Here is a 25,316-nt window from a genome sequence, read left to right on the forward strand (position 1 = left end):
CCGGGTCAGTATGACCCCCCAGTTGCAATCGGGGTAAACCTCCACGTCGTCTTGGTCCTCGAATAAGCTTCCACATGGGATCTCTACCTTAGAGATCAGGGTATGTTCTTCGGAATACCCTCAGAGCAGGAGCAGGAATCGGAGTTGGAGAAGGCAGTGCCTTGGTCTCCACCGGATTCGGTGTTGCCCGACGGGCTGGGTCCCTATGACCCCGAAAAACCTTTCCGTGGCAGGGTGTCGGTTTGACTCTTACCGCAGTAAGTTAACGCCCTGCAAAGCAGGTATAAACGAAGGCCCTGAAGAGCACACTCCGAATGTCAGGGGCCCTGGTAGTGAGCACACCCTGTCAAAAGAGAGTTATGTCAGGGGCCCTGGTGGTGAGCACGCCCTGACTGGCTATCTCGAGGAAAGCTGGAGAAGCCCCGCTGGGCTGCCCTTTATATAGCAGTCGATGCTGAATCTTTCTTACGAGTGAATCCGCCGGCGATGCGCCGCGTAGCGGGCGCGCGTCGAACTGTCCGGCCGATCGATACCGTGCCGTCGCCCGCACCGCGCGCCTTCCGTCATACTGCCGGCGTCGCGTGCGCACCGTCGCGCGGTCGTGGCGGACAGCTGACCGCCACATAACCCCCTTGGTTGTTTTAGAGTCCCTGGAAACGGACTGGTGGACGTGATATTCGTCCGCTTCTCGTCATTGCTGCTGCTGCGGCTCGAGAGTTTGTGTGGTTTCTGTTGACGGCTGAGGCTGGCTCCAGTTCTTCTCGCTCCAGAATGTAGGCGGGCTTTAATCTATCGATTACACGTTGACAGGTCGTCCATTGACGCAGATTTTGAAGGTCTTCTCTCCTCTGTTTAGAACTTTGAATGGTCCATCGTATGGTGGCTGCAAAGCTCCTGTTGGTGCGTCATGACGAAGAAATACTTGTTGCGTTGTAGTCAAGTCTTTGTACGTAAAAGTAGTTTTCTGTCCGTGTCTTTTAGTTTTTGGCTGCAGGTTTCTCATAATTTTATTCAATCGTGCTGCGAAACCTTCCGTGTCAACAAACTTTGCGCAGGTCTCCTCGAGGAATTGTCCGGGTAATCGGATTGATTCTCCGAAGACCATTTCTGCCGGTGTCGCTTGCAGGTCTTCCTTCCATGCTGCTCTAATGCCCATCAGGATCACTGGTAGAATTTCTGCCCATTCTTCTGTCTGGTGACTTTTAATGGCTGTTTTCAACTGCCGGTGGAATCTTTCTATCTGCCGTTCGCTTGTGGATGATATGCTGTGGTGCGAAGGTGTGCTGAACCCGTTAGTTTTGTAAGTGTTTTGAACAGCTCGGATTCAAATTGCCGTCCTTGGTCCGTTGTAACTCGTGCTGGTGTGCCATATCTGGCTATCCAATTGCTGAAAAAACTGTCTTGCCACAGTTTCTGCGGTGATGTCGGGGACGGGTATCGCTTCTGGCCACCTTGTAAAACGGTCAATGATAGTTAAGCAGTATTTGTAGCCCTGGGATGTCGGCATGGGTCCCACTATGTCCATGTGGATATGCTGAAATCTTTTGGTGGGTCCCAGGAAGTTTCCTGTTGGCGTGACTGTGTGCTTGTACACCTTGGCTCTCTGACACTGAAGGCATGCTTGAGCCCATTTTCGACAGTCGTTTTGTATGTTTGGCCATATGTATTTTTGTCTGACCAATCTCGTTGTAGCCTTTATCCCTGGATGTAATAAGCCATGCAAGCTCTGAAAAACCTGCCGTCTATATGGGCTCTGTCACGTAGGGGCGTGCGACTGTTGTCGAAGTGTCACAATACAATTCTGTTGTTGAGCCAGGTATTGTATTTTTGTTAACTTTAGTGATGATTGGATGCTGCCATCTAATATTTGCTTAAATTCCGGGTCTTCCTGCTGCGATTTTGCCATCCTACGAAGTCCGGTGCTTTCTCAATTGCTTCAACGCGGGATAGCGTGTCTGCAACTACGTTGTCTTTTCCCAGCCACGTGTTGAATGTCCGTTGAGAATTGCCCAACGAAGTCCAGATGCCTTGCTTGTCGAGGAGAGCTGCGCAACAGATCTTGTTGAAAAGCGTATATCAAGGGCTTATGGTCCGTGAAGATGGTAAATTCCGTCCTTCTAGTAGATGCCGGAAATATTTTACTGCCGTATAGATGGCTAGAAGCTCTCTGTCATACGGGCTGTATTTTTGCTGCGCTGGATTAAGCTTCTTGCTCATAAATGCTAATGGCTGCCATCCGTTGTCTATTTCTTGCTGAACCACTGCCCCGAGTGCTGTGTCTGAGCATCTGTAGTCAACGTGAGCTTGGCTTCAGTTATGGGATGTGCTAAGAGCGTAGCTTTCGAGAGGCTATCCTTGCATCTCTGAAAAGCTTGCTCGAGCTGCTGAGTCCACTCGATTGGAGTTTTCCTTTTGCTTTAGGACCTCGTAAGACATCATGTAACGTGGCTTGGTCTTTTGCAGCCTCCGGTATGAACCTCCGGTAAAAGTTCAAGGTTCCCAGGAATTGTCCTAAGCTGCTTGATATTTTCTGGCTTCTTGAAGTCGCGTATAGCTTGGACTTTTTCAGGCAATGGGCGAGTGCCTTCTGCTGATACGAGGTATCCGAGAAACTTTACCTGTGAAGCTCCCAAAACGCATTTGGCCGGATTTAGTTGAACGCCATACGCTTCAAGACGACGAAATACTTCTTCTAAATGTTTTAGATGCTCTTCTTTCGTTGCGGAGGCGATTATGATATCGTCTATGTATGCGTAGCAGTAGTTCAAGCCACGCAAGACCTCGTTTATAAATCTCTGGAAGGTCTGTGCTGCGTTCCGTAATCCGAAAGGCATATATAAGTACTCGAATAGCCCGAATGGCGTGATAATGGCTGTTTTGGGGAAGTCGTCTGGGAGAACCGGAATTTGATTGTAAGCTCTGACTAAATCCAAAGTTGAAAAAAATTTCTTTTCGCTCAGGGAATGGCTGAAATCTTCTATGTGAGATATTGGATATCGGTCAGGCTCAGTCCGAGAGTTCACCTTTCTATAATCCCCGCAGGATCTCCAGGAGTTTCCTTTCTTAGGGGCCATGTGTAGCGGTGAGGCCCAAGGGCTTTTAGACGGTCGAATAATTCCTTCTTCAAGAAGTAGATCAAACTCTGCTTTGGCTGCTTTAATTTGTCGGGTGCCAACCTTCGTGGTCGACATGCTTCTGGAGGTCCTGGTGTGGTCTTGATGTAATGCATCGTTGAGTGAGGCTGCTTTTGCCGGTGCGTTCCCGTAGTCCTTGTGATACCGGGAAATCGAGCCAGCAATTGATGAAAAGGGGTGTCTCCCATGACAGCTTTAACTGACGGTAACGTGTCTCTATTTGCCGTCCCGTTTGCTTTGAGTCCTGTTTTCGCATCAACCAGCTGTCCCTCTTTTACGTCCGGGAGCAGATGGAAATGAGCCAGGAAGTCGGATCCAATTATTGGCGTAGTTACGTCTGCGACGACGAATCGCCACGGAAATGCACGGCGTAGACCGAGATCAGGCTGTATTGTGAGATCTCCGTATGTTTTAATGTTGGATCCATTAGCCGCGAATAGCTCTCTCGTGTCAGCCCAGCGTCGTGTTCGTACCAACGAGCGAGGGTATACGCTGACATCGGAGCCGGTATCAATGAGATATCGAATCTTCGTGCTGCGGTCAGTGACAAATAAGCGGCATGGGTTCGGGCAAAGGCCGTTTGCCGCTGACAACGACTGCCCGGTTAGTTTTCCAGTGCCTTCTTGAAGTTGCACGGCTGTGTGCATTTCCGAGCCTTCTCCTTGAACCGACGGTGGAAGTAGCAAATATCTGCTTCCTTTTCTTCTTTCTGGCCTTTTCTGGAACGACTCCTGGAACGATCGCGCTTGTTGCTTCTGTTTTAGAACGAGACAGTCGGCTCTCTAATTTTTCGAACTTTTTATTTAGTTCAGCGATTTGATTTTCTATTGATGAGCTTGTTGCCGACTGCATACTGGCGACTGTCACAGCTCTGCAGGTAACTTCATGAATTCGGTCTGCCTGCTCGGCTACGTCTTCTAAGTTGTCAGCGTTCCGTGTGGCCAAAATAGCCTGTAATTGGGATGGCAATCTGCCTATCCATAATGTACGCAGGAGCTGCTCCGGAATGGCCGTGCTGGCCAAGGCCTGTAGATGCCGTAAGAATTGAGAAGGTCTTCGATCGCCCATCTCTTCGAGCTCTAAGAGCTGGCGGATTTGTTGTTCCTGAGAGATCGATAGGCGTTGTATTAATGCCTTCTTGATACTCTTATATTTATTTTCTTCGGGAGGCCTCGTTATCAGATCCTTAATTTCTCTGGCCTGCTTAGTCTCTATGTGTGACAAGACGTAAGCATATTTAGTACTGTCTTGCGTTATGCTTCCCAGTGTAAATTGGCTTTCGAGTTGTGCGAACCATAATTCAGGCTCGTCCGTCCAGAAAGGAGGTACTTTTAAAGCCACTCTGTTGATCTGCGATCGTTCTTCTGAGTTTCCTCCTTGTGTGTCTGTCATTGTTAATTTGTTTATGTATATTACTATTATTAGAGCGAGATAGAGCGAGCGTCGGGGTCACCAATTTGTGGTGTAGAAAATCGGGTGAAGGTGCGTCGATTCCCACAATAATGAATCTTTTTCAATTAGGTAAAATCTTGCTTTATTTATTCATGCTCTATGTACAGATAAAATATTTCTTTAATATGTATAAGTAGGTGGTCGTGTGTGTCAATATAAGTTATTGGTGTATAGTGTAATATTCTTATTCTAAATGTGTTTCTAGAATGTTAGGGACCTCTTCTTCTTGGAACTAATATTCCGCGGGATAATAAGATTACGTCCGGGAGTCCCTGGCTTGCCTCTTGGAATAGACTGAATCGGGCCCGAGGAAGTTGAGGTCGTGGAGGAGTCTTGAAAATAGATTCCGTCTGGGTTGATACAGAATTCCCAGGTTCGCTTGGGTTAGGAAGATGTCGGATATGAGACACTTGGATTATAGGTAAATCGATGAGTTGTAGCTTCCAAGGTAGTAATGTCTCTACCTTGGAGAACGGAAGTGGATCTTTTATCCTGATAACCGGCTCAGTAACCGGAATGGTAACCGGGATAAACTTCCCCCTCGTCTTGAACTTAGGAGCCGGAATGGTGATTGGGATAAGCTTCCACGGTGGAGTCTCTTCCTCAGAAAATAGGTTAGGACTCTTTGGTTTATCCTCAGGAGTCGGAGCCGGAATTGGAGTTGGAGTAGATGGAACCTTGGCTACCAACGATTTCAATGTCGCCCGACGGGCCGGGTCAGTATGACCCCAGTTAGCAATCGGGGTAAACCTCCACGTCGTCTTGGTCCTCGGAATAAGCTTCCACGATGGAATCTCTACCTTAGAGATCAGGGTAGGATTCTTCGGAATACCCTCAGGAGCAGGAGCAGGAATCGGAGTTGGAGAAGGCGGTGCCTTGGTCTCCACCGGATTCGGTGTTGCCCGACGGGCTGGGTCACTATGACCCCGAAAACCTTTCCGCGGCAGGGTGTCGGTTGACTCTTACCGCAGTAAGTTAACGCCCTGCAAAGCAGGTATAAACGAAGGCCCTGAAGAGCACACTTCAAATGTCAGGGGCCCTGGTAGTGAGCACACCCTGTCAAAAGAGAGTTATGTCAGGGGCCCTGGTAGTGAGCACGCCCTGACTGGCTATCTCGAGGAAAGCTGGAGAAGCCCCGCTGGGCTGCTCTTTATATAGCAGTCGATGCTGAATCTTTCTTACGAGTGAATCCGCCGGCGATGCGCCGCGTAGCGGGCGCGCGTCGAACTGTCCGGCCGATCGATACCGTGCCGTCGCCCGCGCCGCGCGCCTCCCGTCATACTGCCGGCGTCGCGTGCGCACCGTCGCGCGGTCGTGGCGGACAGCTGACCGCCACAATGTGTATTTGATTCTGAAAATTATCATTTATTAAAAGTCTCCTTTTTTGACAAAAATAGAATTTCGGCACAGAAATCTGTGATTTCGGTGTGTTTAAAATGCTTGCGAAGGTGAATGTTTTCAGAGTTGATAGTATTTCGAGTCACGTGATTGCTTCAGTTAGTTAGACAAGGATAGCACGGTACCCGATCAACTATCTCACTCACACAGCTCGGATCGCTCGAGAACAATGGAGTGCTCCTTCCAGTATGGTTATAGTTCAATGGTTATAACACAGTATGTACATATGTTATAAATTGACATATATACAATACACTATCTTTACTAAAATATACTCAAAGCGGAAATATCCCATTAATGGCGGACGACCAATCCGCATCCTGCAGCCTCGGTGTCCTATCCCTCACTAGAGGATCCCTAGGGACGCATTTTCCGACGCGCCGTCTGAGAAAGTGCAACTCAACTACGTCGTTTCGCTCGGTAACTGCACATGGTTTGCGTCCGTGCTAATGGTTCGTGTCCGAACTACCCAGCTGGAGGGGATATGCTGGCCGCGGCGGCCGGCCCGGCGCTCGGCAAGCTTCGAGCGAGGAGAGAAGGACAGACATACGATCTGCCGTCTCGGCTGTCTCCTCCTCTCTTGAGCTATGACGTAGCTGCTTTGGCACGCGCCGGCTATGCGACGTTGCCACGATGCCACGCATTTCGGGTATCGCGTCTCGTGCCTCGCCGAATGCCAAGTCTCGAGTTGGCAAATCGACGATGCGCTACGTTACACGTATAAATATTTATTTAATTATATTTACAGTTTTTATATTTTTAACTTTTAAATATACATATGTATATATATATATATATATATAGGGGAGACCGGGGCTAAACCGCCAGTTTTTTTCGGTGTCGATTTTTAACAAAAAAATAAATAATTTTAGTTAAATGTGGTATACCACTGTAAAGAGTGAACCTTTAGCTACAAAATTTATATAGGAAATTTTTATCTATGTTGCTTTGTTTAACCGGTATAGAGCAAAAACGACAACGGTGGAAAAATTGAAATCTTAAAAATGCCGGGGTTGAACCGCCACCCCCCGGGGCTAATCCGCCACACTGCATTTTCAATACATATACGTACATCTAATCCTGAAAAATGATAGGATACATTTTAATAATTGTTTTTTAAGAGAAAAATATAAAAATTTATTTATAATTTTTATGCAAAACATTATTAAAAAATAATTGTTTTACCTATTCCATAAAACAATTTAGGCACGTAAATACAGAAATTAACCAAATCGTAAACTCCCCAACGGCACGTCACATTGTCAACGCGGGCAACCACGGGGAATACGCGTGACGGCGTTCCGGTGCCATAGGATCATCGCGGACCCTCGAGCAACCTAACCAAGCCGCGTTTCTCGCGGGGGAGCGATAAATAGCGACAGGGGGGTTAGAAAAGCTCGCGGTGGAGCGCGACCATTTTACCGACTCGACGGCGTCCTCGCGCCGATTCCTCGACGCGCCGACGACGACGACGACGACGGCCACGACCACTACGACGATGACGGCCACGACCACCACGACGACAACGGCCACGACGACGACGACGACGACGACGACGACGACGACGACGATGACCACCACCGACACCACCACCACTACAACGGCGGCGACAATGACGCCGAGACGATGCGGCGAACGCTGGACGATGCGGTCGCACGCGCGACTGTCACTGACACAACGACCAACAACGACGATTTACCGCGGCCGGGAGTCGGGACGATCTACAGCGCGCGCGGCATGTCAACTCTCGCGCGGAAATCGCGGGATCTCAGAGCCGTGCCGTGCCTCGCCGTACCTCGCCGACGTGCCGTGAGCGTGAGCGATCTCGAAAACAACGGTCCGCCGTCTTTTCGGTCGGCCAAAACACCCGTTTTGCGACGATACGTGCGTACCATTTCCCTCCTACACAAACTGACGCACGTGCAAGGGAAGACAGAATCACGCTCGAGGGAAACCTTGCGACCGCTCTCTCCAAGGGCGGTCGTGCGCCGCCAAGGGTCACCGCGCGTGGTGATCGAGCGGACAATAGTACCGCCGAGCGTCGCGAGCGAGAGCGATACGCCGGGCGTTCTGGCGAACCGGCCATCGCGGGGTGTGCCCGCCACCGTGCAGGAGGGGATGACCGCGGTGGAGCCCAGCGAGGACTCTATCCAGAGTCGAGAAATCGAGCTCCAGCCGCCCATCAGGTGGGTACCCACCCCCGTTGGCGAAGTGGACCAGCCGTCGGACGACTTTTTAAGTCCGTCGAGCGGCGACGAGGAGACCGAGTGAGGCGAGCATCAAGCCGCGACGGAGCGATTGAGTCACCGCTGGGAGGATTACCCGTTTCTTTTATTTGTTATCTCTCACGCTTAAATTTTGTTTTGTTGACTCCATTTTTGACGTTCTCGACCATAGGATGTCGAGACTAGGATAAGTTAGATAATAAGTATCGCGAGCCCGTGCGGCCATACAGTAGTTTGAGCAGTAAGAGTCGCTGACCATGTAGGTTCATTTTCATTTTGTTTTCCGGTCCATGCCGATAGAATGGTTTAGTTTGACGCGTAGAGGTCAGCGTAGGTATCCACGCGACAAGAGGGCGGACCACAACAATCTCCAGAAACGAGTCCTAGGGAGCGAAGCTCGAGGACCTGGGACACACGCCCATAGGGTCGGCGTCAACATCCGGACATCAAAGGTACGCCCGGAAGACTTCCTCAGGAAGTCGGCCTGGAATTCTGTTCTGGGGCATCTCAGGGGAGGTGCGCGGAGGTCGGCGTCAACGGCCGACGCGTAAAAGTGTCCCCGGGCGACTTCTCCAAGAAGTCGACCCGGAATCGGTATCAGGAACGTCCAAAAGACGGTGCGCACAGGTCGGCGTCAACGGCCGACACCCGAAAGTTGACTCGAACGTCATCTACGGGAAGTCGACCCGGAATCGGCATCAGGGCCGTCCAAAAAGTGGTGCGCACAGGTCGGCGTCAACGGCCGACACCCGAAAGTTGACTCGAACGTCATCTACGGGAAGTCGACCCGGAATCGGCATCAGGGCCGTCCAAAAGCTGGTGCGCACAGGTCGGCGTCAACGGCCGACACTCGAAAGTTGACCCGAACGTCATCTGCAGGGAATCGACCCGGAATCGGCATCGGGACCATCCAGGAGGCGGTGCGCACAGGTCGGCGTCGACGGCGCTGCAGAAACGGCAAAGGTGAAAACCTGGTGTAGCGGGATCGAGACAAGAGGTCTGCGACGTAGTACCGCACGCGGAAAATTCCACCCGGGAGCATCCGTATAGGGGGCACGGGGGACACGCGTGATAATCACGCGCGGCGCGCAAAGGGAAAGTTGTGACGTCATATCGAACGACGAAAACAACTCCAGAGTGGGGATGGTCCGACGTAGTAGGGAGCCCTTCCGGCAAAGTGGGGAGCCCGAGCGAGAGCGGGGACTCGGGGCAGTCTCTCGAGTACCACGGTAGAGTACGGACGTGTCTCGCGTAGCAACGGATCGCGCTAGAGAATAACACCGAGTTAACATACAGTGATACAATACAATCGGGAACTCCCGCGTGAACGCGCGTTAAACATTCACTTAACAATAGTGAAAGATAATTATTTATCAAAATCATAATCCGTGATAACGAAATAGAGCGGTGGCGACTTAGTGCGTATCGAGTATATTACAATCGTGGACATAGGGTCTCGCGACTACGAGATATTGTACGAGCATCGTCATTAGTGATATTTAATCCATCGCGATCATTGAAAACAGTGTTTGCGGAAATTTATTGTGAATAAAGCGCGACTCACACCGAAGTGTGGCGACTCCACTGTGAAGCACCTTTATTTATGTGAAACGATCTGTAAAGCTGAAATAACGATCGGAAATTAAAGAATAGTGAGTTCTTAAACAAAGTCTCAAGATTAATTATACAATTAGTGCACGTACCTTCTACTTACCTTGTTCCTTGGCGATGATCCCTCGTTGTCCAGCGGCGATCTGGTATGCGATGTAAAGCGAGGATCCGGAGACGACCAGCAGCAACGACGATCCATCCTGGACAGGGCCTGCAACAAAAGAAGAACATTAGCACGTAATTAGTATAAGTTATCGAGACGTACCTTTATCCAGTATGCAATTATGCGAGGATCTGGAGACGGGATACAGCAACGGTGATCCAGTGAGGACATCAGCCTGAGATTCAGGAACAACATTAGCGTCTTGGCGAGAAACAGGGCGTTGGTGCGAATATACCTTCTCGGTAGTTGAAGGTCAAACCGAGTGGCGACCGTTTGATAGGGATATTATCCGCCGAAATCGGGCTTAACTCGTGCCGTCCGGTCACAGTGTTAAGTACCGAGGAACGCGAAGAAACACCAGCTGACCGACAGACGTGTCGGAACCTGCAGGGGTGAAACTTCCCCGAGGACGAAGGGACAAATCCGACCACGCAAACTTCGAATTGGAGAACGCAACAGGATTCCCTAGGCCCGAAAATTACGTGAATGGCGACCGTGACAGGACACGTAAGTGTCAGCAGTGTTTAACGGGAAGTGCGCGTAACAATACGGCACACCAAAGGATTACAGTGAAATACTTCGAGAATATTCGGCGAGGCTACGCGAAGACAAGTGCAGGACTGCGTGTTAACAACGTGCGCGAAAAGTGCGAGATCGTAAGGCAAACAAGCCGACGCGGTATAACAACTCGGACGAAAAGTGTACGATCGCGGAGTGCGCGTAAAGTCAAGAGCCAAATAGCCATACTTCAAGAAGAAGCAACGGCGCAGAAGCGTCAAGAGAGAAGAAGCGTGCAAGTGCGAAGAGGAGCTTCGAGGGAACCAGTGAAACGGTCGACGACGTCGATACAACGCGAGACGGAGGGACTCGGGGGCGTAACGCAACATAACGCGCACGTCCGTAACAACCGTGTCGAGGCGCCGAGCGGACGGACGGAGGCCAAATCGAGGTTTACCGAACGAAGAAAATAACGGCCAAGATAGGGCCGAAGGCAAGATCGAGAGGGAGAACAAACTGTGTGCGATCAGGACGGATGGCCACAGTGGGGAGAACCCCGACGAAAACGACAACGAGGTCGAGAGGACCGGCGTTGACCGAGCAGGAAATACTAGAGGAGTTGGAAAGGCAACGGCTCATCGAGCAGCAGCTCAACGGGCAACAAACGCTAGCAGTTCCTAACGGGAACGAACAAACGGAGGTAGTCAACCTCAGTACGGAGAAAAATATGGAGACTATGACGGAAAATGAGCAGCAGCTCAGAGTGCAGGTGCAATTCCTAACGGCAGAGCTGGAAGCGATGAAGGCCAATATTCGAAGAATGCGTGGTTCCGCCGCAACACTTAATACGGAGCGCGATCCGGCGGGCGGGAGTCCCGAAAGACAACCGGATGAGCGCGCGTACTGTGGCGAACACCAGCGCGAGGATAGAAAACACGAAATGGTACCGTTGCAAGCTCGCCTACCGAGAGGGGGATGGATAAAAAACCCCTTCGACGAGATAGCCTACAAAGGAAAATCGGATAGGCAAAACCCTATAAGATTCATTGAGAAGTTTGAAAAGCTCGCGAGATACGAGAATGTCTCGGAGGAGGAGCAATATCATTATTTTGGAAAGTGCATGAGAGGAGCTGCGAGCCAATGGTTCGAGCTTCAACGAGCGGAGGACATCTATGAGATAAAGGATAAATTCAAGAAACACTTCTGGGGATGTCAAGCCCAGATGCGGTTCAGGCAGACAGTCTACTTTGGGAAATACAAACCAGGAGAGATGACCATGACCGAATACGCGCTGGACATGGCCCGACAGGCCAGGACACTAATTCCGCCGATGTCGGACGAAGAAGTGGTGCAAACAATAAGAGAACACTTCGACGCGGACATCGCGCGTGAACTACGCCCATCGGTGGTGAGAAATGTCAACGAGTTGATAGATATGCTCGACACTCTAGAAAATGAGAGAGCAACCAGAAAATTACGCGTGGAAGCACGAAGAGTGTCGGACAGGCCAGTCAACCGACCGGAATATCCACGAGAAGGGAACGCTAATAGGAATACCTACGCCAGAGAGGACACCCGACGAAACAATTTCGCCAGACGCGACGCGACGAAGCCCTCGCCGCTAACAAAGTCAGCCAGCTGGCGAAAGCCGGATCAATCCGAGGTGAAAGCGGGAGAGATAGACATAGTGGAGATGCCGGATAGCGACGACAACGAAGGCCGACCGACGGTAACGAGATACACGCGGAATAGGGAAGGTTTCCCGAGGAAAGACATCCCGAAACGGGGAAATGAAAGAAACCAGCCAAGCCAAGGAAACCGCGGGAAGAATCTTGCGGCCATAACGGCCAAGGGCGAAAACAACGATGACGAGAAAGACGAAGACATATCGTCGGAAGAAAGCGACAAAGAGTGCTGCGTCGTGACTCAGGAGAAGGAGAGGGAGCCCGAAAATAACGGGGAGTCACGCGGAAGCATGAAGTGTTGCGTGATGACAAACCAGGAAGACGCAATGATAGAGGAGATCGATCGCGCCATATCCGAAATGGATTTGAGATGCGCGGAAGCACCGACCATCGAGTTGGAGTTCCGAGGGTGCAAAGTACAAGCACTGGTGGATACGGGATCGCAGATCACCGCGATCACGCAGAAACTCCATAGACAGCTCGAGGAAATTGGCGAAGAGACAAAGGTCACCCCTGTGAGACAGTTTACGCTGAGGGGCGCATTCACAAACAAGGGCGCGATAGTCAGGCGCAAAGCGCAAATAACCTGGCGATATAAAGGGGAGCGACTCAGTCACGATTGTTATATCGTCGAGGCGTTGGCGTATGACGTAGTACTCGGTATGGATTTCCACATACGGTACCAACTGACGATGGCCTGCGGGCAGAAGATCCGGATAGCGTTTCAAGGACCGCTCGACGAGGAGGTGAAGAACAGCGAGACAACGGAATTTCACCGGCTACTTAGGCGCCACTACCAAGCCTTGAGGGGAAAGGCAGGGACGCCCGACGAAGTCCAAGGACGACCGAGCGGAAGAACGCCGGACCGGATAAGCGTACGGGCCAGTAGACTGTTCCGACGGATGTGCAACACCCAACAGCATCCGAATGCACGCGGTAGTTACGAGAGTGCGCGAAGAGTTTTGTTCGCGAGTGATAGCGAGGGAGTACCAAGCGCGAACGCGAAATCACTGTCTCCAGAGTGTGAGAATAACGGGGAGTGCGATGATACCGACGCGAACGAAAAGACCGTGAGTGCCGTGTATATCAACACGGAAGACAGTGACTACGTCCCGCCGAGCCCGGAACCCATCCAACGACGTGGGAAGGCACAACCCAGAGTGTCGCACGGAAGTGACGGGAAGACAATCGTGGAGGATAGCGACGAGTCGACGAAGGTCGAAAAAACCGGACCAGACGACGCGCGGCAAAGCGAAGGGCGTGGCGCATCGAGCAGGAGGGGAACGTCCAGCGACGGGAGAAGGAGGAAAGAGTCCACGGCGAGAAGCGAGAGTGAGCGAGAATCCGAGGTTGAGGAATTGCGAGAGCTGCGAAACCTCGTGATAAAGGCCCGACGACGAGGACCGATCCGTCGAAGATCACCGAGAAGTGGAAAATTCCGACGTTCCGACGAGCTCACGCGTCGAATAACGGCGTTAGCAAGGCGATATTCGCATACGCCACGGAAGCGGACATACTCGGAAACCGTGACACCCGAGCCGAGCGACGCAGCCGAGGGTAGGAAGCGGGAGAATACCACGGAAAAGCGGAGTCCTACGAACCGTCACAAGGCGGGAACGCGCGAGCGATCGACGCGACGTAAACAAAGAGCCCGCAGGAGCGACGGGGACACAAACCGTAGAGGGTCGAGAGTGGGGGAACAAGCCCCCTATATAAGAAAGGACGCGAGGCGCGCAACATACAGTCGCGCCATGGCGAGAGAAGCGAACGCACGCCAGGACCGCGAGTCCGCGGACATGGCGGACCTCACTGAGGACCAGTTCGCGAGAATGGAGGCGGGGTTCCGCGCCATTTACCAACGGCGCCTATACCGAACGAGTCAACGGTATAATGAGTTGGCCCTGAGTATGATGGAGGGGTACGTGGAAACGTTACCGCCCACGCCCCGGATGACAGCCGAGCAGGCAGAGCAAGCCCGCGCACGAGTGGAGAAGACGCTCGAGCTCATTGAGCAGAGCGAGCGGGAGCGCGATCACCAGGTGGAGGTGATACGCGACGCCGAGGTCCCAGGTCCTGGAAGCAGTCGGGAGCGCCCGACATTGACCATCTTAACATCCGTTGGATGGCCGACCGGCGCGGTAAGGCGGCCATTCACCGAGAGGGTGGACGTTACGGCCGAGGGGATCAACGTTATGATTGAACCCCAACGGCACGAGGAGGCGCGTCCAGAGGAACCGAGCGGCGGAGGGGAGCCCAAGGCGGGGACTTCCAAGGACACCCAGGGGACAACACCCGCGAAAGTTCCGCAGGCTACACAGACGGAAGCCGACAAAAGGGACGAGGTTCGCGAGGACACGGACCGTGGCACGAAGGAAGCGGATCCGGGCATATACGCCATGATGGTGGGACAAGTCTCCGAACCAGAATCGGCCATATCTCCGGCCACCGTATGCCGAACGCCTCGGTACCCGGGTAAGGACATGGCGCGATGCATAGAGACGTACGTGCCGCCGTTGATAGAATTGGCGAGCACCTCGGAGGAAGAAACCGCCGAAGAAGAGCGACCGATCGAGGGAGTCAAGCGGGAGGAGGAGAACACGACCACCAGCGACCAAATGAAGTCCGCGGCACAGCCCGAAGCGGAGGGTGCGCCGGATAGGGAAAGGCAGGACCCAGAAGACGGTATACCGCTGACCAAACCATCCGAGACGGACACCGTCATACGCGAGGAGGCCGCGAACGATCCCACTCCGATGATTGGGGTCAGCGAGCGGAAAGCAGCGAGGGCAGCAACGGTGCGCAACCGCGTGATCCAGGAGGATGACCCAGAGACCAGCGAGGCCGAGCGGGAAAGGCGCCGGCAGAGGAGGAGAGAAAGACGGCAGCGGTCAAGAGAGCGACGTCGCCAGATTGAGAAGGAGCGAGCGGACCGCAAGCGAAGAAGGGAAGAAAATCCGACGCCAGCCGTCCATGCGTCAGCCGCCGGATTAACGGGGAGGTTGCGACCGCTCTCTCCAAGGGCGGTCGTGCGCCGCCAAGGGTCACCGCGCGTGGTGATCGAGCGGACAATAGTACCGCCGAGCGTCGCGAGCGAGAGCGATACGCCGGGCGTTCTGGCGAACCGGCCATCGCGGGGTGTGCCCGCCACCGTGCAGGAGGGGATGACCGCGGTGGAGCCCAGCGAGGACTCTATCCAGAGTCGAGAAATCGAGCTCCAGCCGCCCATCAGGTGGGTACCCACCCCCGTTGGCGAAGTGGACCAGCCGTCGGACGACTTTTTAAGTCCGTCGAGCGGCGACGAGGAGACCGAGTGAGGCGAGCATCAAGCCGCGACGGAGCGATTGAGTCACCGCTGGGAGGATTACCCGTTTCTTTTATTTGTTATCTCTCACGCTTAAATTTTGTTTTGTTGACTCCATTTTTGACGTTCTCGACCATAGGATGTCGAGACTAGGATAAGTTAGATAATAAGTATCGCGAGCCCGTGCGGCCATACAGTAGTTTGAGCAGTAAGAGTCGCTGACCATGTAGGTTCATTTTCATTTTGTTTTCCGGTCCATGCCGATAGAATGGTTTAGTTTGACGCGTAGAGGTCAGCGTAGGTATCCACGCGACAAGAGGGCGGACCACAACAATCTCCAGAAACGAGTCCTAGGGAGCGAAGCTCGAGGACCTGGGACACACGCCCATAGGGTCGGCGTCAACATCCGGACATCAAAGGTACGCCCGGAAGACTTCCTCAGGAAGTCGGCCTGGAATTCTGTTCTGGGGCATCTCAGGGGAGGTGCGCGGAGGTCGGCGTCAACGGCCGACGCGTAAAAGTGTCCCCGGGCGACTTCTCCAAGAAGTCGACCCGGAATCGGTATCAGGAACGTCCAAAAGACGGTGCGCACAGGTCGGCGTCAACGGCCGACACCCGAAAGTTGACTCGAACGTCATCTACGGGAAGTCGACCCGGAATCGGCATCAGGGCCGTCCAAAAAGTGGTGCGCACAGGTCGGCGTCAACGGCCGACACCCGAAAGTTGACTCGAACGTCATCTACGGGAAGTCGACCCGGAATCGGCATCAGGGCCGTCCAAAAGCTGGTGCGCACAGGTCGGCGTCAACGGCCGACACTCGAAAGTTGACCCGAACGTCATCTGCAGGGAATCGACCCGGAATCGGCATCGGGACCATCCAGGAGGCGGTGCGCACAGGTCGGCGTCGACGGCGCTGCAGAAACGGCAAAGGTGAAAACCTGGTGTAGCGGGATCGAGACAAGAGGTCTGCGACGTAGTACCGCACGCGGAAAATTCCACCCGGGAGCATCCGTATAGGGGGCACGGGGGACACGCGTGATAATCACGCGCGGCGCGCAAAGGGAAAGTTGTGACGTCATATCGAACGACGAAAACAACTCCAGAGTGGGGATGGTCCGACGTAGTAGGGAGCCCTTCCGGCAAAGTGGGGAGCCCGAGCGAGAGCGGGGACTCGGGGCAGTCTCTCGAGTACCACGGTAGAGTACGGACGTGTCTCGCGTAGCAACGGATCGCGCTAGAGAATAACACCGAGTTAACATACAGTGATACAATACAATCGGGAACTCCCGCGTGAACGCGCGTTAAACATTCACTTAACAATAGTGAAAGATAATTATTTATCAAAATCATAATCCGTGATAACGAAATAGAGCGGTGGCGACTTAGTGCGTATCGAGTATATTACAATCGTGGACATAGGGTCTCGCGACTACGAGATATTGTACGAGCATCGTCATTAGTGATATTTAATCCATCGCGATCATTGAAAACAGTGTTTGCGGAAATTTATTGTGAATAAAGCGCGACTCACACCGAAGTGTGGCGACTCCACTGTGAAGCACCTTTATTTATGTGAAACGATCTGTAAAGCTGAAATAACGATCGGAAATTAAAGAATAGTGAGTTCTTAAACAAAGTCTCAAGATTAATTATACAATTAGTGCACGTACCTTCTACTTACCTTGTTCCTTGGCGATGATCCCTCGTTGTCCAGCGGCGATCTGGTATGCGATGTAAAGCGAGGATCCGGAGACGACCAGCAGCAACGACGATCCATCCTGGACAGGGCCTGCAACAAAAGAAGAACATTAGCACGTAATTAGTATAAGTTATCGAGACGTACCTTTATCCAGTATGCAATTATGCGAGGATCTGGAGACGGGATACAGCAACGGTGATCCAGTGAGGACATCAGCCTGAGATTCAGGAACAACATTAGCGTCTTGGCGAGAAACAGGGCGTTGGTGCGAATATACCTTCTCGGTAGTTGAAGGTCAAACCGAGTGGCGACCGTTTGATAGGGATATTATCCGCCGAAATCGGGCTTAACTCGTGCCGTCCGGTCACAACCTAACCTGAAATCGCCGTGAGCTGAAGTTGTGCGCCCGGCGCGCCACAGTGACGAGACTGGCGGACCAGCCCCGGGTGCTTACTGGCGGATAAGCCCCAAACATAAGTTTCAGGTTTGATCGCCCACGAAATATTAGACATCAACGATAATGAAAAAACTACACTGGATTCGTGTTCAGCATGCATTACTCTTTATAATCACGTACCTCAAGATTTGGAGAGCAAACATTATTGCAGATATTACAATATTTCCACGCGCAGAAAATTTCACTTTCACCTTCCGAAAACACGTTTGCCCTCGTAAAAATCATAACACGGCAGGTAACCTGCCGAAACTCCGTTGGTCACATGGGTACCATAAGCAGCGTTTACAATGTTAATAGCGAGTTCGCACAATATACAGGTTCCGAGATATTTGATTTGGCGGTTCAACCCCGTTGGCGGTTTAGCTCCGGTCTTCCCTATATATATATATATATATATATATATATATATATATATGTATATTTAAAAGTTATAAATATATCTCTACTACTATATAAAAGGGAAAAGTTTGTACTGTTGTTCGGGGTAATCTTAGAAACTATTGGACCGATTTTACAAGTATTGTATATGAAGTAGGGGTAGAATTTTCCGGGGAGTGCTATAGGGTGTATAGTTTTTCGTTACCGATCTTTATTGGAACCGGTATCCGAAATTTTTCCAATTTTTTGGGAAATAATCTACGTAATTGTTCTGATTTCTGCAAATTTTGAGATATCGAGCTAATTTTTTTTTATGGATAGAATATTATTATATTGAATTTGGCGAGAATCGGTGAAAGGGTTGCCGATTTTTGCTTAAAAAGTGTGTAAGTTATACGATGTCATATTTGTCATCTTATATAGAGTATCATTAAAGGAAGGTTGTTTCGAATTTGACGAGGATTGGTGGAGGGGTTACCGATTTCTGCTTAAAAAATGTATAAGTTATTTGATGGATACAGTATTATTTAAGGAAGATTGTTATTGAATTTGGCGAGGATCGGTGAAGGGGTTACCGATTTCTGCTTGAAAAGTGTATAAGTTATACATGTAATTTTATATAGAGTATATGTGAAACTAGCAGCTTATAATGACAAGAGAGTGAATTGATAGCAGGTCAGCTTAGTAATTTCACAAACAGTTTTTATGAAAAATCAATACATCAAACTTCGTACTGATTGTATTGATTTTCTTAGTACATGAGAAACGTCATTTGTCGGCGACACGTTTTATATGAATGATTTGCATTTCGAGACATTTCGTGTTTTCGTAATACAATTTAGAAATTATTATGAATATTTGTCGGCTATGCGAACAGTATAGAAAGAAATAAAGTGAATAATAAGTTCAAGTATTTCTATTCGAACTGAGTAAAGTGTTGTGGTAAAGCTCTTTCGACATGTGATGTTCCTGAGAAGGCGAAATTGTGACAAGCAGATTGGTTATATATATATATATATATATATAGGGGGACCGGGGGGGGGGCGGGGGGCGAAGTCGGGCTCGGAGCGAAGTCGTTTTTGCAATTATCTCGAAATCTGTATGTTGTGTAAACTCGCCATTAATAGTGTAAAGGCGGCTTATGGTGCCCACGTGACCAACGGAGTTTAGTGAGGTTACGTACCATATTGTGATTGTTATCGAAGCAAACGTGTTTTCGCAGGTCGAAAATTTGTAATACCTTTAGTATTACTGTCTCTCCAAATCTCAAAGTAAGTGATTCTAAATAGTAATGCATGTTGAACACGAATCCAGTGTAGTTTTTTTATTTTCATTGATTTCTATTATTTTATAAGCGACCAAACCTAAAACTTGTGTTCGGGGCGAAGTCGTGACCAAGCCATCGGGGCGGACTCGTCCCGGTGGTTTCACTCTATTTTCCGTTGCAAATGCGTCATTATATTTCTCAACTGCAGGAAAATGGTACGCACGTACCATCGCAAAACGGCTGTCGTCGACAAGGAGCAGCTTGTGGATCATGGTAGGACCATGACGATATATGACATCCCTGGAATCGTGACTAAGGCACTGCCACTTGCCGTAACGCATCAAAATATTGTGTGGATTTGAATGCACTGGAATTTCTCCATTCAACTCGGACATTTTCCAGGAATACGAATTTTTGCTGAGTAGCGTTACGGATAGGGAGAACCAGCTTCTACTTCCGCTGGTCCCGAAGAAGCCAATCTTAACGCAGCCGATCCGGATACATCAGCCGAACCTGACGCAGCCGAACAGAATAGAAATGAATTCGATTTCACGGATTCTTCCATGTCCCGTCGTGATGATACACGGAACTTGAGCGCGACGCTTGAAAGTATTCGAGCGTTTCCTAAAGCCGCTCCGAGGCAGACAACTCGTAAAGGACGAAAACGAAGAACGACCGCCGTCCTTACTGACTCGCCTCAAATGAAGGAATTGGCGACTGAGCAGGCAGAGTCAAAGCGGAAGAAAGATGAAAAATCTGCTACAAGGAAGAGAACGACAAAATCGACCATTACCACTACGCCGAGAAAGAGAGGCCGGCCCAAAAAAAATGCCACGCAATCAGAACCGCAGCCTTCGACGAGCAGTGGGCGAAAAACGAAGTCAAGAAAATTAAATAATATGTGCTGCGTATGCTCGGACATGATAGAAAACAGAGCTGACGAAAAACAGTGCATTTCGTGCAGGCGTAAGGCACACAACGAGTGCGTGCGCTCGTCAAACTCTGTCATTAAATGTTTTGGTAATTCTTCAGTTTAGCTACACCAGCACAGAAATCGATGAAATTAGGCTTATTCGACGCGTTTTTGCGTAAAACGAAAGAATCTGGCAGAAAAAAGTGTCGCTCTGCCCCGCGAAGCGAGATATTAATCGTTAAAGTTGAAAGGAATTAGGTTATGAGACCTGTCATACCGACGAGATGTAGCGACTACGAACATGCCCTGTGACCATATGCGCATGCTCAGTGGCCGCACGCGCATGCAAGAGCCCAGACAGCACACGGATATCCGATGGATATCCATAAGACGTCCTTTAAGGATATTAAGGATATCCATAGGCTATCTGTTTTACGTCCTTCGGATATCCTATGGACGTCCATGGTATATCTGTTTATGAAATTGGTGGACATGCTTATATCCCTAAAATGTCCCCCATGTCCACAGGATATCCGATGGACGTCCTATGGACATCCAGAATTCTGATTTACATTAAAAGGATAAAAACAATGAAATATATAATTATTTTAAAATAATATATTTATTTTAAAAATTATATAAAGTATATAATTAACAATTGAAAGTATAAAGTATAAATTCGTAAATTGCACGTACAAATGGTAATGTTTATCGATTTGACGATATACACAAACATGTGTATATCGTTAATTCAAAATAAATTTTATGCTATGATAAATTATAAATATAAGTTTTAAAAGAAGTATATATAAAGTTACAAAAAATATGAAAACTGCAAACTCTTTTGCGTTATTTAACTCTCGGTTGTCACACGGGGTCAAAATGACCTTAACCAATTTTCAAACAGCTGCATGCTGTGAAAAAACCAACAGTTTAAGTAAATCGCAAAAAATTCTAGAATTAAGTTTAAACATTATAGAATGTATTCTCAAAAAATTAACTTATATTATAAGAAATTAACTTTTTGAGTGGCATCATGTTAAAAAAAATCCTTAAAAAATGTTCAAAAAAGAGATATAACAACTGAAGGTTAAAAATAAAAATATCTCGAAATAAGCAAAAGCGAAATAAATTGCACGTGCAATTGTTAACATTTACAATAATGTTTTATTTTTCTTCTTTTTCTGCCCTTTCTTTGGCACGTCTTAGTCATATTTTAACGGGTTCCTCGACTTCTTTACGGTTTTCTGCTACTTTACATAGTAAAGCACTTCCTAAATAGAAAAAAAAAACACAATATAGACATAATTATATATTTGAAACATAACTATAGTAATTATATAAAGCGTCGACAATACACATACAAATTTACAAATATAAATCCATTTTCAGACAAATTTAGACTAAATTAATAGTATTATTTTTGCTTTTAGAAAAAATCTTTAATGTTTTATTCATAATGTATAAATGGCATTGGTGTTTAAGTATGTAATCAATTATTATGTTATTTTTATCAAATGCATATAGGTTTTTTTAACACTGCAATAAGTTTGTTATATTATTTCTCATAACTGACAATAGCTCACAAAACGTATATCTGTGTATATTTACGTATGTATTGCGTAGTATATGTAATAAATTGTAAAAAAATACATATATGCACTTTGTGGAAATTAACCATTGTGATGTGATCAACTTTGTATTGTTTATGCTTTGTATTCTGATTAGATATTTAGCTAGCAATGTACCTTGCAACGCAATTGCAAGAAATAGTTTTCCAAACACTTGCTTTTTTTTATCACCGTGCCAGTTATACTGTTCTGCAAATCTATTTGAGAGGAGAAGCGACAAACATCCCTTTACAAAATCATATGGAGCAGTTCCTCCCAATTTTGAAAGTCTTTTTGTCTAAAAAATATGAAAATTATATGTACTTAATAATAATTACGCTAATTAGCAATGGAAACTTGTATCAAAGAAATAATACAGAAAACATACAACGGATTGAAAATGATTCGGTTCTTGAAAATATTCTTCCACTTTGTTCAATTCTTCTAAACGTTGCAAAGGAAAATGAAATGTACTTAAAAATGTAGAGTCAGTCTTATCCGCATTTTCTTTCCTCAAAAATGGAACTTTTATATCTTCACAGCATTCCTTTATCAGTTCTCTGACTAAAAATAATTCCTTAAATACTCTCCGAAATTTTTCATCTAAAAAAAAATTAAAATTTATTTTTATACACACTTATAGATGAATTATGCACAGAAAAAACAATATCAAACATTAGTATCAAATTAAAAATAACATATGTAGCGCCTTGGCTACCTTTGTTTTCGCTCGCTATCGTTCGCTCGCTTTAGGACGGCAGGATGCGCAGTGTGAGGTTCCGTAATTGATGAGACGTGAAAGTCTGGTAGACACAAGATATATTCTTAATAACGTATGTACAGCTATATACATGTATGTACAGTAATGGGACGTGGCCCTGAGAAGGACCGTTGATGTGGTGTATTTGCGTGGCCCTGAAAAGGGCCGATTGTACGGGGCTACCGCGGTGGTCGCTCAGCCCACGTAATGGAGGGCTGTGTCCTCGTCCGGTGGAGTGGCTGTTGTCCCCACTTATTCAGGCGCTTCCAGGCCGGCGGTGTTCCGGGCGGCGTACCGGACTCACGAGGGTGGAAGTCCTCGTACTCCGTTTGCGTAGCCTGTGTATCTGCTGGCCACGGGATACACGCCTGCGTTCCTCTCTCGAAGATGGGAGTCTCCCACTCGCTATCCGTCTGTGCCTCGGCGTCGCTGATAGCCGTCTGCGTCTGAAGACCGCGGTGCACTCGCGGCGGTGGCACGGTCTGTGTGCCCTGCGAGTGGAGGTCCCTCGGTGATGCAGGCAGCGGCGATAGCAATGAGGGTACGATATACCGCGGCGATGTGCGGCGGCGTAGGCGGATATCCCACGTGGTGAGATGGTCCCTGGGCGGACGAGTGAGCGGCCACGGTGGCGAAGTGAGTCGTATGAGCCTCCACGCTTTCGTCAGGCGTTCCTGGGGCTGCGCTGAGTTGACGGGCGGCAGCGACGGGCGTGACGTTGGTGGCCTGGTCCTAGCGTGCTTTCGCAGCGTGGTCGTTATCGAAAAAGTACTTCACTCTCGGTATCTCCTTTTACAGGGAGCGTACGAGCCGTGAAATGCTGGAGATCCCTTCCTGATGCGGCCTTATATTCCGTTCTGTCGAAATATTAAACGCGAGAAAACTCAGCCGCCTAGCGGTGTGAGCTTGTTGTTATCCCGGTGTCATCCTGGGAACACGTGCCTTAGCGCGCGCGGCCGCTTGCCGTGCCGCTGGTGCTCCTGCTTGTCGGGGCGCGTGGAACGGGTTGCCGTTCCGTAGGCGCGTGCTTATACGCGCGCGGTGTGGCGGTTGAGCCGCCGTTTCTCAGGGCGCTCATAGCCGCCACAGGACCCCCTTTGTTGTATTAAAGTCCTGCCTGGAATCGCACGACTGGCTTTCGTGTTCGGGGTTTCGTGTCGTTTCCTCTGTTGGGTCTTTCTTTGCCTGGTTTGTCTCGCTTCTTGGTTTGATCCCCCTGGTTGTGGTTGTTTCAGCGTCTGTGAGGGTGTACGCCGGTTTGAGGCGCTCTACCGAGACGTTAGTGGGTCTGTTTCCTGTTTGGATGGTGAAAAACCGCTCTTTCCGTTCGATGACCTCATATGGTCCGTCGTAGCGGGGATGGAGTGCGCCTGTTGGCGCGTCGTGTCTCACGAAAACGTATGGTGTCTTTTCCAGGTCTTGGTGCACGAATACGTCCTCCTTGCCGTGTCGCTTCCACTTAGGTGTCAGGCGGCCGATGTGACTGCGTAAGCGGGTGATGAAGTCTGCCTCGTCGGTCCTTCGCTCGTCTTTGCTCGTGCCGAAGAACTCTCCTGGTAGGTGGATCGGCTCCCCGTACACCATCTCTGCAGGTGATGCTGCTATGTCTTCTTTGAAAGCTGCCCTGATGCCCATGAGGATTACTGGAAGGACTTCGGTCCATGTCTCTGTCTCGTGGCATCTGATTGCTGCTTTTAGCTGGCGGTGGAACCTTTCCACCATCCCGTTGGATTGTGGGTGGTATGCTGTTGTCCTCCAGTGCTTGGCTCCGGTTATTTGCATCAGGCGTCGGAACATGTCGGACTCGAATTGGCGTCCTTGGTCAGTGGTGACTCTCTCCGGCATCCCATATCGAGCCATCCATTGTGAGAAGAGCTGTTTTGCGATGGTTTCTGCCGTGATGTCTTCCACTGGAATTGCTTCGGGCCAGCGCGTGAATCTGTCCACGATGGTCAGGCAGTATCTGTATCCCTTTGATGTTGGCAAAGGTCCCACGAGGTCTAGGTGGATGTGTTGGAACCTTCGTGTGGGTTGAAGGAATGTCCCGGTGGCGGGACGGTTGTGCCTGTTGATCTTGGCACGTTGGCATTGGAGGCATGCCCTTGTCCATTGCCGGCAGTCCTTGTTGACCCCTGGCCATACGAATCGTTCCGTGACCAGCCTTGTGGTTGTTTTGACTCCGGGGTGTGCTAAACCGTGTAGGTTGTGGAAAACCTGCTTGCGGTATGGCGTTGGGACGAACGGTCGCTGTATTCCCTTTTTGGCGTCGCAATACAGCATCGTTTTTGTTCCTGGAATGTTAATTTGCGTTAATTTTAGTCCGGACGTGCTGTCCTTTTGTATTGTGGCGAGCTCTTCATCCTCGCTCTGTGCTCGTGCTAACTCCTCGCAATCTACTGCTGTCGCTATACTGTCCACCCTGGATAAGGCGTCGGCCACCACGTTGTCGGCGCCCTTAATATGCCGAATATCTGTTGTGAATTGGCTGATGATTCGAGGTGTCGAGCTTGCCTTGGCGAATTTTTCAGAGGGTTCTGCATCATTGCGTAAACCAGTGGTTTGTGGTCGGTGTACACGATGAAGTACCTTCCTTCCACGAGGTGTTGGAAGTGCTTTATCGCTGCATATATTGCCATCAGTTCCCTGTCGTATGGGCTATATTTCTGCTGTGCTTTTGACAACTTTTTGCTGAAGAACGCTAGCGGCTGTGCTTGTCTTTCCACTATCTGGTGTATGACTGCTCCCATGGCAGTATCTGAGGCATC

General features: G+C 49.5%; 1 protein-coding gene across 1 annotated transcript; it reads right to left on the reverse strand.

Annotated features, from left to right (window-relative positions):
• Positions 1 to 796: 796 nt before the first annotated feature.
• Positions 797 to 1,156, reverse strand: LOC139786600 (uncharacterized). The gene has a single exon (XM_071725753.1). The coding sequence runs from the start codon at positions 1,154 to 1,156 to the stop codon at positions 797 to 799; it is 360 nt and encodes a 119-aa protein (XP_071581854.1).
• Between the last annotated feature and the right edge of the window lie 24,160 nt (positions 1,157 to 25,316).

The sequence above is a fragment of the Temnothorax nylanderi genome, unplaced genomic scaffold, assembly GCF_030848795.1.
Source record: "Temnothorax nylanderi isolate EJ_2023f unplaced genomic scaffold, tnyl_v1.0 TNYL_tig1086_pilon, whole genome shotgun sequence".
Lineage (NCBI taxonomy): Eukaryota > Metazoa > Arthropoda > Insecta > Hymenoptera > Formicidae > Temnothorax > Temnothorax nylanderi.

What these genes read in the sequence shown, in the direction of transcription:
- LOC139786600 (XM_071725753.1), bottom strand. Translation starts at nt 1,156, where the DNA reads ATGGGCATTAGAGCAGCATGGAAGGAAGACCTGCAAGCGACACCGGCA.